The sequence below is a fragment of the Triplophysa rosa genome, linkage group LG16 (genome assembly GCF_024868665.1).
Source record: "Triplophysa rosa linkage group LG16, Trosa_1v2, whole genome shotgun sequence".
NCBI classification, from domain to species: Eukaryota; Metazoa; Chordata; class Actinopteri; order Cypriniformes; family Nemacheilidae; genus Triplophysa; species Triplophysa rosa.
The window spans coordinates 582,538-600,037 of NC_079905.1; the positions used below are offsets into that span (position 1 = coordinate 582,538).

The following is a 17,500-nucleotide window of genomic DNA, read 5'->3' on the forward strand; positions in this document are numbered from 1 at the left end:
TAAACGATGCTCCAGGCCGAAGCCAAACACACCACCAGCCACCACTGCAGAGAGCCGCTCTCCTCGATGTCTGGAGTGATGTTCAGAGTCTTTCTGTACCAGAAATAATTCACCGGTGTGCTGAGAACACACTCCTGCACATAACCTGAGTCAAACATCACGTTACACTGAAAAACACTTTCACTACAAACTGACACAAGAACTAAAGAAACACTTTGATTATTATGCTGACAGGTAAATCTTGCTCAAAGCATCAATAATACAACAATAGAAGATCAGAATACATTTCATGTGTGTGTGTGTGCGTGCGTTACAGTCATGAAAGTCATGATTCTCTTGTGCGTGTTGTTTGTGTTTGTGTACCTGTGAGGTTGTCGTTTACAGGACACTGACTCCAGGGAAGAGGCTCCTGAAACGAGTGAAAGAAGTACCACAGAACCCACGCCAGAATGGTGTTATAGAACAAACCCACCAGGAATGAGATGATCATCGACGCCACACCTGTCAACACAACATCATCTTCAGCTGAAATATCACAGACTCACCGAGGGCTCGGGTTTGATGACATCAACATCATTTTGTGTTTCCTTCAAACTCAAATGCAGAGTGTTCTGGTCGACATGTAAAGGTGAATATATATATATATATATCTGAAGAGTTTGGTTCCAAAATGAGATAACTCAAAAAATACAGCTAACTAACACAATAGAAACATGATTTTTGATTTTTTTTAAATGGAGTTATCTCATTTTGGAACCGAACTCTTCATATGTGTATGTCGAATTTCTTTTCGTTTCCATCTAAAGAATGTTAGCAGTTTGAAGTCATTGTTAAACGTCTTCACGAGAAAATGTGCAACAATCCCACAATGATTCACAAAACATCCATTACAGTCAGAGTCTGTTACTTGTTATTATGCATTAACATGAGCGGACAGACTCCTTTAGTTCTGGATCTACATCAGTCTGTCACGATGACATCACACCGCTCACTCACCCACTCCACCCAACAGAGGAGAGATTGAGTGCCAGACCCCGATGCTGCCCATCCTCAGACTCTGACCTATGGCCAGCTCCAGATAGAGTAACGGCAGACCCTCAAACACCAGAGCGATCAGGTACGGGATCAAGAACGCACCTGACACACACACAACACAAGACTTGATGCAAAACTAACAACTTTGCAAAGACAAAAATGAGCAGCGTTTGAGGATTAAAAGACGACAAAAGCACGCACATCAACCTCAAGTGGGCGCTCGAACAAAACAAAACAAATAAAGTAAATTGTATAAATAAGAATGAAGTAAATTGTATGTAATAAAGAAAATGGTATATAAGTCGACACACCAAAGCTTCAAAAATATAAAAAATGTATTATTTAAAAGCCTGTGTGCTCGAAACGTCACGCGCCATGCGAAAGTCTTTTAATTCATACATTTTTGATATTTTTGGAGCTTTGGTGTGTCGATTTATATATACAACCCTGTTGAAAAAACCGCATATGCTGGGTTAGGCCCGATTCACATTTGGCGCCTCTTCCTCTCTTCAAATGACCCGCGGTGCACGCGCGGCACTACGAAAAGTTGAACTATTTCCATCTCGATGCGGCGCCGAGAAACGCGTCTACATTTAAAATAACGAATATGCGCGCGGAAAAGACGCCAAATGTGAATTGGGCCTTAGGTATGTTTTGATGCTGGTTTGAGCTGGTGAGGAACCAGCACTTGACCATCTTAAACCAGCACAAACCAGCATCAAAACATAACCCAGCATGTGCTGTGTTTTTTTCCACAGGGAAGTCTTCAGCATTTGAGGATTGAAACATATTTGAAATATTGCAAATAAACACACGCACAGATGTAATAATGATGATAATCATCAGAGAAGACGAAGAATCAGCTGTAGATTCTGTCAATAAAACATGAGGTATGTGACCAGTACGCTCTTCAAAATAAACGTTTTGGAAGCAAACTCTTCATCAGTATTCATTGGTTTTGAATCTGTTTGTAGTGTTATTGTGTTGATTTCAACTTCAATCCTGAAATGACAGATGACGCACCTCCTCCGTAAATCTGGCACAGGTATGGAAATCTCCAAACATTCCCGAGTCCCACAGCGAATCCAATACAGGTGAGCAGATACTGAACCTTATTGTCCCACTTGGGTCTCTGTTGAGTGTGATGAGAGTTGGTGCTGGACGTGTCCATCCTGATGATCAGATCTGTGTGTGGGAGCTGCGCTGTGGCTTATATACCGACGGTGTGTGTGTGTTATCATTCACACATTCCATTTAAATGTGTCCTGCAGTTTAATGTGTAACCCCTGTGACTTCACCCAAAACACTGTGTTTACTGTAAAAACACACAACTCCAGATGCAGAGGTCGCCTGCTATAATATTTATCATGCAGAATCAGTTTTTATGTGGATAATGTTAAAAACAAAAGTCCTTTTGTTTCGCTCCATCGCTCGATCAGAAATTCAGATTTATTTATATAGCACATTTACAATGTTTAATTGTTTCACAGCAATTTTACATAAACAATTTTTTTACACAAAATCTGCTAAATTAATAGAACACATGTGTAAAATACAGCAGTATATATAGAGTACATACAGAAAAGAATACAATAAATGGTTTTAATGGGCGTTTTATTTCAAATGAATGATTCCCTTTTCTGTAGGGTTGGGAATTTTCCGGTTCTGGTTCTGCCTAACAATTCCCGGTTCCACGAACTGTTCTAACTGTACTAATGCTTGTCCATCCGTCACATGATGTTTCAGTAATATTCTGCTTTACAATGTCAAACTAAGCAGGAATAAGATGATTGGCTGAATAGTCCCTCAAGGGTTCAGCATGTTGGTCATTAAACCTAAATAAATACAAAAATACAATGAAATGTTTTGATAGAAAGCATTTTTATAGATACATTCCCAATGCACACACAGCATAAAGTGATGTTTGATATGATGATGATGAGGAGGAGGAGGAGGAGGAGTGTCAGTGCAGGTGTGTCACAGCGCCCCCTTCTGTCATCTGTCTGCACATGCAGTGAGTGCAGTTGCTGATTAAATCAGTTTGTCTCTCTGAAAGACATCAAGAAAATCAACACTACTGTATTTAACATGCTCTAAAATAGCCGTATAAGTGCGTCACCTATAAAAAGTGTCTGGGATAGTATTCATATTCAGATACCGTGAGTGTAGTTTTATGTTCAAGGTCATAGTTGGCCACAGCTTGTGCAACTCAAAGACGGTAATAAATCAATATGACAAACAGTGAACTATACGGTCAGAATGTTCGATCCTCTCCTGAATGTTTCATTCATCCTCTGCATCATTAAAGTGTTAAGAGTGTAAATACTGAATGTGATTGTCCTGCAGAAACCACTGATCCTGGTTCAGTCTGCGTTTATAGATGGTTAGTACTATCATAAATTCATGTGACATGACTGGATATCAACCACTGGTTAATAATTAAGTAGGTGAAAGCTTGGGTTTGTGAAATATTACTTTTCTGTTTGAATTGTATATCATTTTGATAATTGTTTATGAGTTGTGAACATTGTGTGTGTGTTAACAAGTTTGTGATTGACACCTCTTGTGTGTGTGTCGTGTGTGATTATAAACGTGTACCCCATAATCCATCACAAGAGCCCTTCCCTCTTGTCCAGCACACAGGGACATTGACCGCAATCTCTATTACGACACAATCTGATCATCATTTATTAATGAAAGATGAGAGCCGTCACATGTTTAATAAAGACAAGACCACAGGACTGCTGAAACTATTAATATACAGTTCCAGTCTTCTGTTTCGTGATTGGTCAACAGTGACATTCTTCAATCAAACCGTTCATGTAATAAAGACTATTAAACTGTCCGTTTATTGATTTATTCATTCATTCGGTACAGTAGCTGTGTATTACACACACGTGTAGTATAAGAGATATTATATGATCATCCGAATGTATATTATCCTATAGATTACACGAATCCAACATTTTCTCTTCCTACTTATACATGACACACATAATACAAGATGTAAGAGACGTCAAAAGAGCCCAATGTCTGACATCATTCAGATTTTCCATCATTTGGTTTGAAAGTGAAGACACAGATCCACAGGTCACTGTCTCAGAAACAGGCGTCATTTATTGTGAGGTTTTAACACTCATCTGAAGTTTCTCAGAAAGGCTGACGGTCATCTCTGCCTCGAGTTCATGTTCTCTTGAGCGGAAACATTTCCACAGATATTTAAAGATGGCCACTCCGGGGATGAGCAGACCGGGAACACCGGCCAGTACGAAGATGATGCCATTGATCCAGTCAGGGTATGTCAACTTTTTAAGGGTTGGAAAATTCATCTGGAGACAAAGAAAGAAAGAAAGAAAGAAAGAAAGAAAGGTGAGTCTGTGTACTGAACTAACGCTCTCTCTCTCAGACAGATGTGATTGATTACAGAACATCAGTGAAGAATGAACGTGTGATGTACCCAGTGAGGATCCCACACAGTGTACGTGAGCTGTTTATTGACTGTAGTTATGAAGTAAAAGATGAGAATGATCAGAATGAGGAGAGGACTGAGAAATCTCCAGCACATCTGCCAGAATAGATTGGGTTTGTGGCCCACCATGAACTCAATGTCTCTGTTGAACCTGAAAGAGAAACAAGACCACAGACTTGTTGTAGAAGGGAAAAAGTGTTACAGACCGAAAAAACATGTGTGTTGCTTTCCAACACTCTTAATAAAAGGGGCTTCGAAAGAAGAACCTTTAACATCTGAAGAATCTTTCTGTTTCACACAAGGTTGTTTGTGGGGAAAGAAGGTTCTTCAGATGATAAAAAGGTAAGAAAGAGACGCTTCTTTAAAGAGCCTTGGACTGAATGATTGAAAATGGTTCTTCCATGGCATCGCTGTGAACAACCTTTAAGCACCAAGAGTGTATGAGTAAGTTTCCTCTTGAAGTCTGAAGTTTTCTCATCTTATTGACTCATGATGTCAACCAATGATGAGGATTTTCAGTTGAATGATTTGCAGATGTTTTTGTGTTGTTATGTGTGTGTGGTGTATCTCAATACAATATACTGCTTTTCAGTTTTCCCTTTTTTTATTAAGATGTATGTAAAGCTGCTTTGCAACAATGAAAAATGGTGAAAAGCGCGATATAAACAAAATGGGTTAATGGAATGGTGTTCTGTATGGTACCTGTCGATGCCATAGATGTAAACCACAGCGATGATCTCACAGAGAGCGATGACCAGCAGAGGAATAGAGCCGGCGAATCCATCGAACAGAGTCAACCAGTAGTTTCCAGACGACTGAACGAATATAAGAGCCACGAGGAAAGACACCAGACACGTCAGACCTGAAACACACCACACGAGAGAGCTCAGAGAACATTCATCATACATCACACACCGAGATCATGTGTGTACCTGTGAAGATCTCTTTAGGCCACGTCTTAGGAAGAACATCGAGGTCCTGAAGCGGCACCACCACCCCCTCCATGTTGCCGAACATGGTGGACAGTCCCAGACAGAAGAGCATGATGAAGAAGAGAACGGCCCACAGAGGAGACACCGGCATCTTGGTGATGGCCTCGGTGAAGACGATGAAAGCCAAACCCGTGCCCTCCACACCCTGAACAAGCAACACACTCACGCAAACGCAAAACTCAAGATGATGAAGGAAACGAAACGAAACGACGTGTGTGAACACCTCACTGAGAAGAGTCTGCAGGTCACAGGTGTTCAGCTTCAGTCCAGCGATCGCTTCTGATGATGTCATGTTGAGATGATGGAGGACGTTACCATAGTTACCGTCTGTGACGTTTCCCTCCGGAAGATCAAACGCATTCATCAACGTCAACATGTTCCTGTGAGAGGTTTTGGGAGATTGACTTTCAGCATTCTTATCGAAAAAAGAACTTTGTCCAAGTGTGCTAGAGCTAAAGAGAGTCTTCGTGCTATTAGGGGCGATTCACATTTCGTATCTAAAACCGCGTGGAAAACGCCGCTTTCTCACTTCAAACGACCCGTCGCTCGCTATTTCTGCGTGCCTGCCGCGTGTCTACGTTTAAAATAACAAAGTTGCGTGAGCGAAAGACACCAAATGTGAGTCGGACCTTAAGATCTTTGAACATACAGTCCGTTCTTTCGTATTTGGCGCTCGTTTGAACGGTGTCTCTGAGTACAAATACGAAAAAACGCATACGAAACTTTCGGACTTTATGTGAAAAAGACCTTACGTTACTGGCAAACCTGCTGCAAAATTACAGCAAAGTTTAACAGTGTATATATATGACCTTGTATTGCTATAATGAAGTATTCCAAGTGTACTTGACTTGTAGTTAAAGTTGTAGTTTGAAGTAAATAAAACGTGTAAAATTGATCTTCTCTGTAAACATATACGGTATCATAGGAATTTACTTCAAATCTACTTCAAGTACACTCAAACCATGTCTACACCGGATGTGGTGCGATGCGATTCCACGCGACAAAAGACAATAAAACGCATTAGAATCCATTATAACTTTACATTTTGTCCACACTGGATGCGGCGCAGTGCGACGTGAGAATCCCATCACTAGAACAAGCCACGTGTCGTGTCGGGCCCCGTCCGGTGTAGACACGGTGTCAAACCTATGTTTCAACTACAACAACTCATACCTAAATAGAAGCAAAGCAAAAATAATATATCAATAGTGAACAAAGTTCGTCGTATGATGTTAAGTTCACCTAAAGAAAATGTACAAGTATACTTGCAGTATAAACACTACTAAACTCGTCTTTTACTGAGAGTATACTTCAGTTCAATGTCTACCTTCATGAAGTCAAAAGTGTGCCACAAGTATTGAAGTGCCGGTACAAATTAAAAATGCAATTGTAAACATAGCTATGTACTCAAAGTTTACTACCTATATAGTATACTTAAAAGTACACTTTTATGAACTTAAAAAAATGACCATTTCAGTATCAAGTAGTATTGAAAAAAGTACATTGATATTTGTATATTCACTGCATAATAGTACACTAGTATACTGAAATATACTTTAAAGTATACTTGAAGTCAAGTTAAGTGTTCTAAATCAAATCAACTTGAAGTGTTGTTTGTCATAAGGGTTAACATGTTGTTGGCAGGTTTGTGTGATGCATACTGGCCTCTTCAGACAGTGGTCATATTTCTCTGTGGCTCTGAAGCCGATGATGGAGTAAATGACAGTGGCGGAGTACACAGACGTCAGGCCGTTGATCACAGAGATGGTGACGGCGTCCCGCTCACAGTTATTACTGTTTGAGGGTAAAACATGTGACACGTGAAGCTGCTGCTGGGGTTGATGTTTGGTGTCATTTCTTTCTTTCGGACTTACTGAACAGGGTTATAACTGGAGAATGAGATGAGACCACCAAACGCCAGAGAGAACGAGAACAACACCTGAGCTCCAGCGTCCAGCCACGTGGCCGGTTTCATTAACTCATTCACCTGAACACACGTGTGACAGCACATACATCAGACCTCTCTGTGTGTATGTGTGTGTGTGTGTGTGTGTGTGTGTGTGTGTGTGTGTGTGTGTGTGTGTGTGTGTGAGACTGACTGTACACAATCACTGCTTAATTTGATCGACATACATCTGGAGTGAAGAGGAAGAGGATTCCGTTCTGAGATCCTTTAAGAGTCAACGCTCTGATCAGGAAGACGGTGAGGACGGCGTACGGTAACGTGGAAGTGATGTACACGGCCTGGACAGAGCAGGATCAGAGTTCAGCCGTGAGGAAGATTTCATCATACGAAGGTCATGTGTTTCTTACCTTTCCTGTTGTCTCGATGCCTCTGATACAGCAGACGTACAGCACGGTCCAAGCACACAGCGAACACAACACCAGCCACCACTGCAGACCACCCGAGTCCTCGATCGACGCCGAGCTGTTCAGAGTCTGTCTGTACCAGAAATAATCCACCGCTGAGCTGCCGGAACATTCTGATTCCAGACCTGCAGAGAGACTCAGAACATCATCCATAGACATCCCTACAGTATGCATACTACAACAGCCATGAACATAATGACAGACCCTTGTCATCAGAACATGATTTTGACACGTATGTACCGGTTCCGTTGGCATTGACAGGACACTGACTCCAGGGCAGCGGGTGCTGAAGAGAGTTGAAGAAGTACCACATGACCCAGGCCATGATGGTGTTATAGTACACCCCCACCAGAAACGACACCAACATAGCCGAGATGCCTGAAAACACATCACCACCACATCTATTCAATGATCTTAAAGGTTTCATATCGGAGTAAAGTCTCATCTGTGTCTCAGATGTTTCGAAATCTGACAGATGTGTCTTTCATCAGAGTTTCAGAAGAGATGTCAACAGTGTGAGCTCAGATTTGTCTCGTCTGCCATCAAAAGTCAATATTATTGAAGATCTCAGTGTGAACTCAAACATTTCTCATCAAATTGACTCAGATGATTTCTGAACTCTTCATGTGTTTACACAATTACATTTTAAGAGAAACATCTGAGACTTAAGTCGATGCTTTAATGAAACACAACGGTCATCGAATCTCTTGAGCTGTGATAGAGAAACCTGTGAGCAATAATGGCTCACCCACTCCGGCTAAATAAGGGTTAATGGCGGTCCAGACTCCAACGCTGCCCTTCCTGAGTCTCTGACCGATGGCAAACTCCAGATGAAGAAGAGGAATTCCCTCCAGCACCAGAAGAATCAGGAACGGAATCATAAAAGCTCCTGAAACATCAGAACACTCGGATATTACTCTCTAGATCATGTCGGGTTAAAGGATCTTTATAAATAATCAGATGTTCTATAGATTGACAGATTGTCATTTATTTAAAAAAAGAAATATTGTTATTTTACTTTTGATCTGACATGAGTGATTTCTTAAAGGTCCAGTGTGTCATTTTATGGAGGACCTATTGACAGAAATGCAGTATTATATACATACTGTAACAATGTGTTCAGAGGTGTATAAACACCTTACGTAATGAAGCGTTATGTTTTTATTGTCTTAGAATTAGCTTTTTTTTTGTCTATATACACAGCAGGCCCCCTTGCATGGAATTCACCATGTTGTTTCTACAGGAGCCCTAAACGGACAAACTGCTCCACAGAACGCATTTTGTAAATACGTTATCTCCTTTGGGAAAGAAGCAAAAATGTGCCGACTTGTTTGTCCTGTGTCAGTTGCCGTCGTGCTTCGAAAGAGAGGGGTTGAGTGAGCCATTAGTTGCAATTCACAACCTCACCACTAGATGCCGCTAAAATCTCCACACCGCTCCTTTAAAGTATTATTCTGTGATTAAAGTGATACTTCACCCAAAAATGAAAATTCTGTCATCATTTACATCCCTTCGAGTTGTTCTAAATCTGTATAAATCTGATGAACACAGAGAAAGATATTTGGAAGAATGCTTATAACAGACAGATTTTGCCCCCCATTGACCCCAGAACTGTTTGCTGTCCTACATTCTTCAACATGTCTTCTTTTGTGTTCAACAGAACTAAAAAAAATGATAAAGTAATTTTCCTACTATGGGAGTCAATGGGAGTTGAGATCCGTTTGGTTACAAGCATTCTTCCAAATATCTTTCTCTGTGTTCATCAGAACAAAGACATTTATACACGTTTGGAACAACTACAAGGTGAGTACATGATGACAGATTTTTTGGGTGAAGTATCACTTTAACTGATGAACTCCAGCAGGTTATTAAATGACTGTTTAACCTGTCAGTTAATCATACAATGACACGTTTCTTTCTCATTTCACTTCTTTTAGAACGTTTTTACATGTCTGTATAGATTCATCTTTCAAACTTTAAATTTCATTATCTGACAACAGTATTGAACACACAGTATACATCTGACATGAATGCACTGTTGTTGTTTTATATCCCGACAGGATTAATATGATTAATAGTGAAGTGAATAATAATGATAAACGAGCCGAACCTCCTCCGTGACTCTGACACAGGTACGGGAATCTCCAGACGTTCCCCAGACCCACACAGAAGCCCACACAGGTCAGCATGTATTGAGTTTTATTGTCCCATTGAGGTCTCTCTCCAGCCTCCTCTTTCTCAATCCTCTCCAGCTCAGCGTGAGACGGGATCCGCTGGTCCAGACCCGGGTTTGGAAGCTTCATCCTCATGTCCTCTGTTTGTGAGTGAATGTTGTTCAGTGCGTGTGAAGTGTTTGTTCAGCAGATCTTCACTGATGCTGGTTAATACATCATGACCATTAATGAATGAGCGTCGACTCAGATTAACCTCCATTAACCATGGTTTTCTCTATCATGGAATGCTCATTGAACCTAAGCAACTAAACGTAATTGACCTTTTGTTTGTTTGTAATAGATGTTGTTTACTAATCAACTAAATGTTGGGACAGATTAAATAAACGTGACCTGAGTGCAGTTGTGTAGCTGTTCAGATCGGATTTAATGTTACACATAACGGATCTTACAAATAACGACATCACACTTTGATACACATACATTGACTTTATCACTTATTTGCGACTATAAAATAGCTTATCAGAATAATAGAATAGAATATATACATATTTGAATGCCATTGAACATGTCTGCATACAACGAAATTTGTATATAAATGTGTGTAATATTTCATTATAATATGTTAATATTTCTACAGTATAGGTAGAATGTACAGAAACACGGACAGGTCTCAGAAGCTTCAGTTTAGTGTCAGCTGGATGTTTTGTGGCGGTTTTCTTTACAGTAGGTATTCAAAGAAGGAAAGATTCTTAAGATAGTTTGTGCAGAAGTTGAGTCTGGTTTGTACAAAAACAGATGCATGTCGACAACAACACAGAAACGCATTAGTATCATTTACAGCTCAGTGCATTATTATGTTTGTAAACTTGTGTAAATATCATTTATCATTAAGAGAGAGACACTGTACACACAATACTGTTCAAAACTCCGTACAACCATGAAACCACACAAATGCCACTTTGTGACTGAAGAAATCCAAAATAAATACAACTTCATCTTCACTTGTCTTTAAAACACACAGGAATGTTCTTATTTTATCCAGCAGTAAATCTCTTATTAACTGATTCTTTTTTATAATTCAGTCCAAGTCATCCATTTACAAACATTAAATAGAATAGAAGTTTTTTCTTGAGAGCAATGTTATATTCAGAGGCATGGTTTTGAACAGTGGTGTTTCACTGATGTCAGATCACTTCTGTGTTTCATGTCATGCGTGTTCTCTCGTCTGAATGTAAAGCGGTCGTGAGTATGTCATGTGCGTGTGTGCGATGTTTGTTTAGCTGTGATTGTCTGAATGAACTGTAGTAATGCTCGTATCGCTCTTGTCTGCTTCATCACTCATGTGGATTCGAGCAGACATGGAGCTGATGGCTTCTGCTGTGTGTTTCTCTTTCTTGCAGCAGTGTTTCTGGATGAGTTTGTACAGCGCCACACCGGGAATAAACAACGCTGGCACTCCAGACAAAAGAAAGATGATGATGTAAATCCATTTGGGGTAATTCAGTGTGACCAGAGCGGGAAAATTCACCTGTAAATATAAACACAACATAACATCTGAGAGAGAGGAATGCTTTATAATGTCTGATGTTTAAAGTCCCCATGAACAGGAAGTTGCGATCGTTTTTACTTCCCTATTTTGACACATTTCCGAGTGAAAAGGAATTTCAAAGGAGAAAATGAGTGGGCGTGGCTTGCGTTTTTCACTGCGAATTGATTGGAAGTGAAAAAACAGCTGTTGAATTTTGAAATGGAACTGGCAGCAGACTGACAGCTGAAGGGGAGGAGTTAACGGATGCTCCGCCCAAGCCGTCTTATTTACGTCATTTGAGATGCAGTCATTTCAGGGCGGAAGTGCATTTTCAGATTTTGAGGGTACACATTTATAAACTATTTACCAAAAACGCTGCAATATTTCACGAAAAAATAAGAATAGGCTTTTTTAATTTCACTGGGACTTTAAAAGCATTTGGACAAATTTGACAATAAATATGCTAACTGCGCTAAATTGATTGATTCTAGTTTACCATTAATTCCACAGAGCCTTTATATATATATATATACAGTATATTTGTGTTTAAAGGGCATTTTGTCTTCAGACATCTTCTGTTTGTTAGGATGTACTCTAGGACACACAGAGTCTATATGAATGAAAGTGTGTGAAGTGTATGAGATGTAAATGATGTTTACGTACGGATTCAGGGTCCCAGGCGATGTAAGTGAGGTCTTTGCTTACAGTGGTAACAAAGTAAAAGAGGAAGATGACCAGCACCACCAGAGGACTGATGAATCTCCATGTGGCCTGCCAGAAGATGTTGGGCTTGTGTCCGATCATGAACTTTATATCATCATTGAACCTGCTCACACACACGTATGTCTTGAACATTTCTTTCTGTGTTTTTTTACAAATCTGTGAATGCTCTACTTTTTTATTGAATTCCAAGTGTTTGAAATGTAAAAGTACATTTCTGTGTTTTATATTGACCTGTCAATGCCATAAATGTAAGACACAGCCATCATCTCACAGAAGGCGATGATCAGCAGAGGAATAGATCCAGCGAAACTGTCGAACAGAGCCAGCCAGTAGTTCCCAGAACCCTGAGCGAATATAACAGCCAGACCAAAAGAGGCAAAACACACAATCCCTAAACACACACACACACACACACACACACACACACGTGTCACATCATGTGAAAACTTCTTCAATGAAGTGGGGATTTCTTCCGTGTACCTGTGAAGATCTCTTTAGGCCATCTCTTTGGGAAGATGTTGAGGTCCTGAAGCGGCACCACCACCCCCTCCACGCTGCCGAACATGGTGGACAGTCCCAGACAGAAGAGCATGATGAAGAAGAGAACGGACCACAGAGGAGACACCGGCATCTTGGTGATGGCCTCGGTGAAGACGATGAAAGCCAAACCCGTGCCCTCCACACCCTGTCATCACGTCAGATGTGAAGCAAGAACATTTACACCCCGACACGTGCAGAAGCTTTGTTTTATAGATGAAGAACGCAGACCTGACTGAGGAACGTCTGCATGTCACATGTCCTCAGACCGAGTTCCTGAAGAGCGTCTGGAGCTGTGCTGTTCAGATTCTGAATGAACCAATCATAGTTGGTCTCTGTGATGTTTCCCTCGGGAAGATCGAACACATTCAGCAGCGTCAGAATATTCCTACACACACAAACACAACACGGCGCTGCTAAAACACAACTTTAGTTCACCTTAAAGGGACAGTGCACCCAAAAATGAAAATTCTGTCATCATTCACTCACGCTCATGTCATTTCATACCTGTATAAATTAGAGTCATCTTCAGTTCCAGGACATCATTCACTAGGAAGAATTAAATGGTAGTCCAAGGTGCCCGAGAACATTCTTCAAAGTATCTCATTAGGTGTTCAACAGAACAACAACAACAAAAAAGGTCCTACTATGGTAGTGGATGATGCCCCAGAACTGAAAATTGCTCACATTCTTCCAAATATCTTTCTCTGTGTTCATTGGAACAAATAAATGTATCCAGGTTTGAAACAACCTGAGGGTGAGTAAACGATGACCGATTTTTCATTTTTAAAACACAACCGATGGGAATGAAACACAAACCCGTTGAGACAGTCATCGAATCGCTCTGTTGCCCTGAAGCCGATGATGGAGTAGATGACAATGGCAGAGTAGATGGATGTCAGACCGTTAATGATTGAGATGATAACAGCGTCCTGCTCGCAGTTATTACTGTAACGACACAGATAAGACACATGAAGGTCAAGAGAAGAGAATGAGTTCAGATTGATGGGCTTACAGTACTCACTGTACAGAGTTATAGCTGGAGAAAGAGATGAGACCTCCAAACGCCAGAGAGAAGGAGTAAAACACCTGCGCACCTGCGTCCAGCCACGTCGACGGGTCTAACAACTCGTCCAACTGAACACAACAAAACCACCAGAGAACAAATGAAGAGTTTGCTTCCAAAATGACATGACTCCGTTTTTAACATTTTTCAAAAATCATGTTTTTATTTTGTAATCATGTTTTATTGTGTTAGTTAGCTGAATTTTGAGTTTTAACCAAGTTTTGATTGATTTTATGCACAATAAAAAAACATGATTTTAGAAAAAAAATCAAAACGGAGTTATCTCATTTCTCATCTCTTCAAATATCTCTTTAAAGTGACAAACGTTGAGAAATCTTTCCTCTTTTATTTAAACCCTGCTGAACCCCACTGACTTCCATCGCATGAAAACCATGGAGACATTTCTCAAAATATCTTCTTTCGTGTTCCACTCGCATACAGATTTTGAATGAATGATGACAGAATTCTGGTGAGCTTACGTCTGGTGTGAACAGGTACTCGATTCCTCTGACGGAACCTTTGAGGGTCAGACCTCGGATCAGGAAGATGGTCAGAACCACATACGGCAGAGTGGAGGTGATGTAGACGGCCTGAAGAGAATGAAGGGTTGAGATCTGTACAGCAGTGCTCTTTGTTCTCGTGATATACATGTCAGATGGTTTGATCTCATCTGATCTCAGAAACATCCGCATGCAGACATCTGACGCGAGACATCACTCTTGAAACTGTTCACTCAGGGTCATTTCGGATGGATGTGATCTGAAGATGTCTTGGATTTATTTGAAGAGTTTGGTTCCAAAATGAGATTACATTTTTCAAAAATCATGTTTTTTATTATGTTATCATGTTTTTATTGTGTTAGTGAGCTGTATTTTTTGAGTTATTATGGCTTAAATCAAAACAAACCAACTGCAGTTTGATTGATATTAATTGGAATGCACAATAAAAAAAACATGATTTTTTATTTTTTTTAAACGGAGTTATCTCATTGTGGATCCAAACTCTTCATATAGACGTTATTCTGGGTCAGTCTTATTGCTCATTTACAAACCTCAGGTTCGTGTTAGTGTCTGTATATTTACAAGGCTGATGATAATGATTGAAGTGATGTTTGCTTGTCTGTGTCCATGTGCTGCTAATAAATGACAGCGTGGCTGCGTCTGAGATCACATACTGTGACAGTAGTACTGAATGTGAATTAGTATCTACCTATCGGCCGTTAAAACACTACGTTCTATATAGTATGAGTGGGTGTAGTATGAATAGATTTGGACAAGCTGCGTCCGCCATGTTTTATGGTCATGTGACCCGTATGCTCTTTGACATATGACGTATTAACAACAACCTACACGTGAGAGTTGAGAAAAACATCATTTAGTCACGAGAAATCGGTTTATTGCCACTTACGTTAAAAACGGACGTCCGCCTTAAAGTTTTCCGCTATATTTATTTGATTTACTTTTGAAATGTGACCGTTGCTCAGCTCCCGTGGCATCATGGGATAGAGACGTGTCCATCCGATCCACACTCACCAATCTCAGAGGAAGTAGTAGACCATCCGGGTATTTCTCGCCTACTGTTTTTTGCATACTGAGGTTTCGGACATACTACTCATGACTCATGCTCATTTTCGCCTACTATATAGTATGGAAGTAGGCGATTTCGGACGCAGCCCGTGACTTTATCGCTTCAGTTCACACCACACACTGTCACCGCTTGACACTTTGAACTGTTTTCCTTTGAGTGCTTAATGATTATTAATGTGTGATGCACCTGCGGAGCAAAACGTTCATATCGGGTTTATGCTGTGGTTACAGTAGGCATGAAATTAAAAATAATTATAATTGTTTTACACAGCGGTGAAGTATTTATTATAAATTATTTATCCGTGCGCATCATTATTTTAAGAATCTAATCTATAGGTGTAATCTTTAATCAAAAACGTTAACCTCCTCCCCCTCTCGATCTCGAAACGACCTCGCTTCATGAGGAATGGCGCGAGGGCGGGGCTGCAATGAGTGACAGATTGCAAACTGGCGTTCAAATCTTTCACCTTTTAACGATCCAATCAGTTGTCTGATGAAATGAAGTCCCGCCCTACATTTTTTCTCATTTTAAAAGTCGTTTCACGGGCTATGTCCGAAATAGTCCCCTATACCCTAATCTAGTGCTAATTGTATAACTATAACTGGAAAGCTTTCCGCAACATCTCGCGAGACCCGAGCAAAAAGTCTCATGATATATCCAGAACGTGACGCATGACCCCTTGAAAGCGGTATTCAAGATATTGTGGGTTCAGTGTGCGTGAAGGGCGTTTTTAAGACATTGGACAGACTTGCGATCTTACTTCCTGTCGCGTGCACGCGCTCTTAAATGGCCGCAAGTGGGGGTATTTGTACACAGCCAACTTGGACATTATTGAGTGCACTCATTCAATCCCGTGATGCATCATAATAACGAGTGTACAACCGACGTTCACTCACGGCTAGCTGCTAGCCATCTATCGTGATGCTCGCGCTGAATGAATTCCCGCGTCTCGGCAGAAGATGGCGCCCGTTTGGGCAGGCGTAGGCGTTAGCTAATGTCATTTATTGTAATTATATGGCGAGATTTTGCACCACTCCCGGCCGTAGCTGATCCCTTCTAGGAACAACCTCGTTTCCACTCGGGTATTTACGTCACGATGCGGAAAGAACTTCCGTTTCATGCCGACTTCAAAAGAATTCAGAATAATGATGAAAAGAAAAGAAAGAAGCCTTTCAACATTTTCTTTTAAGAACCCAAATGGTTGTTGGATGGTGTGTATGCACCTTGCCGGTGGTCTCGATTCCTCTGATACAGCAGACCCACAGCAGCGTCCAGGCACACACCAAACACACCACCACCCACCACTGCATTCCTCCAGTCTCTCCGATAGATGACGTGGTGTTCAGCGTCTCTCTGTACCAGAAGTAATCCACCGGAGAGCTGCGTGCACATTCAGACACCAGCCCTGTCACACACACACACTTTTATTTATACACCAACTTCGTTTCGGTAACGCTGATGTCATGCGCGTCCGTGTGTACCTGAACGATTCTCATTGACAGGACACTGACTCCAGGGCAGCGGGTCCTGAAAAGAGTTGAAGAAGTACCACATGACCCAGGCGATGATGGTGTTATAGTACACCCCCACCAGAAACGACACCAACATAGCCGAGATGCCTGAAATCACAGTCAGTTTACACGCCTCACTGTTGAACAAACGTGATCCGTATGATCTCATACTCACCCACTCCGGCTAAATAAGGGTTAATGGCGGTCCAGACTCCAACGCTGCCCTTCCTGAGTCTCTGACCGATGGCAAACTCCAGATGAAGAAGAGGAATTCCCTCCAGCACCAGAAGAATCAGGAACGGAATCATAAAAGCTCCTGAAACAGGTGAGAAGAAACAGTTTCATCCAATTAATGACAAACGATGACAGTGATTTTGATATCTGGTAATATATTTTGTTAAAGCAATGAAATGTATATGTGATTTGAAGGATAACATCTACTCTCTATTAAAGGATCCTCATCCTCATTAAATGAAGCCCCGACAGAAGATGAAGTGTTGTGTGTTTT

At 40.9% G+C, this 17,500-nt stretch overlaps 3 protein-coding genes across 4 annotated transcripts in view; all 3 read right to left on the reverse strand.

Moving 5' to 3' along the window:
- Positions 1-2,206, reverse strand: part of slc6a18 (solute carrier family 6 member 18) — a 6,454-nt gene extending 4,248 nt beyond the window's left edge. The window contains exons 1-4 of the mRNA XM_057354675.1: positions 2,059-2,206; positions 997-1,137; positions 364-501; positions 1-145 (exon numbers count right to left, since the gene is read on the reverse strand). The exon at positions 1-145 is cut by the window's left edge and continues 37 nt beyond it. Of these exons, the coding sequence (XP_057210658.1) occupies positions 1-145; positions 364-501; positions 997-1,137; positions 2,059-2,206 (572 nt within the window). The remainder of the gene's footprint in view (positions 146-363; positions 502-996; positions 1,138-2,058) is intronic.
- Positions 2,207-4,151: 1,945 nt separating this feature from the next.
- On the reverse strand, positions 4,152-10,211 carry slc6a19a.1 (solute carrier family 6 member 19a, tandem duplicate 1). Its single transcript, XM_057354676.1, has 12 exons — positions 9,977-10,211; positions 8,615-8,755; positions 8,107-8,244; positions 7,810-7,991; positions 7,630-7,740; positions 7,371-7,483; positions 7,162-7,290; positions 5,720-5,876; positions 5,437-5,641; positions 5,207-5,366; positions 4,493-4,655; positions 4,152-4,364 (listed from the first exon to the last, which is right to left on the reverse strand). Exons 1-12 carry the CDS (start codon positions 10,173-10,175, stop codon positions 4,152-4,154), a joined length of 1,911 nt encoding a protein of 636 aa, XP_057210659.1. The 5' UTR covers positions 10,176-10,211.
- A 326-nt stretch (positions 10,212-10,537) lies between these two features.
- LOC130566869 (sodium-dependent neutral amino acid transporter B(0)AT1-like) overlaps positions 10,538-17,500 on the reverse strand; it is an 8,460-nt gene continuing 1,497 nt past the window's right edge. Inside the window, exons 1-12 of one of the 2 annotated variants that reach the window (XM_057354681.1) lie at positions 17,434-17,500; positions 17,168-17,308; positions 16,963-17,100; positions 16,705-16,886; positions 14,374-14,484; positions 13,853-13,965; positions 13,648-13,776; positions 13,060-13,216; positions 12,772-12,976; positions 12,523-12,682; positions 12,232-12,394; positions 10,538-11,568 (exon numbers count right to left, since the gene is read on the reverse strand). The exon at positions 17,434-17,500 is cut by the window's right edge and continues 92 nt beyond it. In XM_057354681.1, coding sequence (XP_057210664.1) covers positions 11,317-11,568; positions 12,232-12,394; positions 12,523-12,682; positions 12,772-12,976; positions 13,060-13,216; positions 13,648-13,776; positions 13,853-13,965; positions 14,374-14,484; positions 16,705-16,886; positions 16,963-17,100; positions 17,168-17,308; positions 17,434-17,500 — 1,818 coding nt within the window. In that variant the 3' untranslated portion in view covers positions 10,538-11,316. The remainder of the gene's footprint in view (positions 11,569-12,231; positions 12,395-12,522; positions 12,683-12,771; positions 12,977-13,059; positions 13,217-13,647; positions 13,777-13,852; positions 13,966-14,373; positions 14,485-16,704; positions 16,887-16,962; positions 17,101-17,167; positions 17,309-17,433) is intronic. The other variant, XM_057354682.1, reaches the window with a different exon arrangement.

Excerpts from the sequence above, each read along its gene's own strand:
- slc6a19a.1 (XM_057354676.1), bottom strand. The coding sequence starts at position 10,175 with ATGAGGATGAAGCTTCCAAACCCGGGTCTGGACCAGCGGATCCCGTCT. Across the intron at positions 7,741-7,809 it reads GCATCGAGACAACAGGAAAG|GCCGTGTACATCACTTCCAC; the intron begins GTAAGAAACACA and ends TGCTCTGTCCAG. Across the intron at positions 5,367-5,436 it reads GCCTAAAGAGATCTTCACAG|GTCTGACGTGTCTGGTGTCT; the intron begins GTACACACATGA and ends GGTGTGTTTCAG.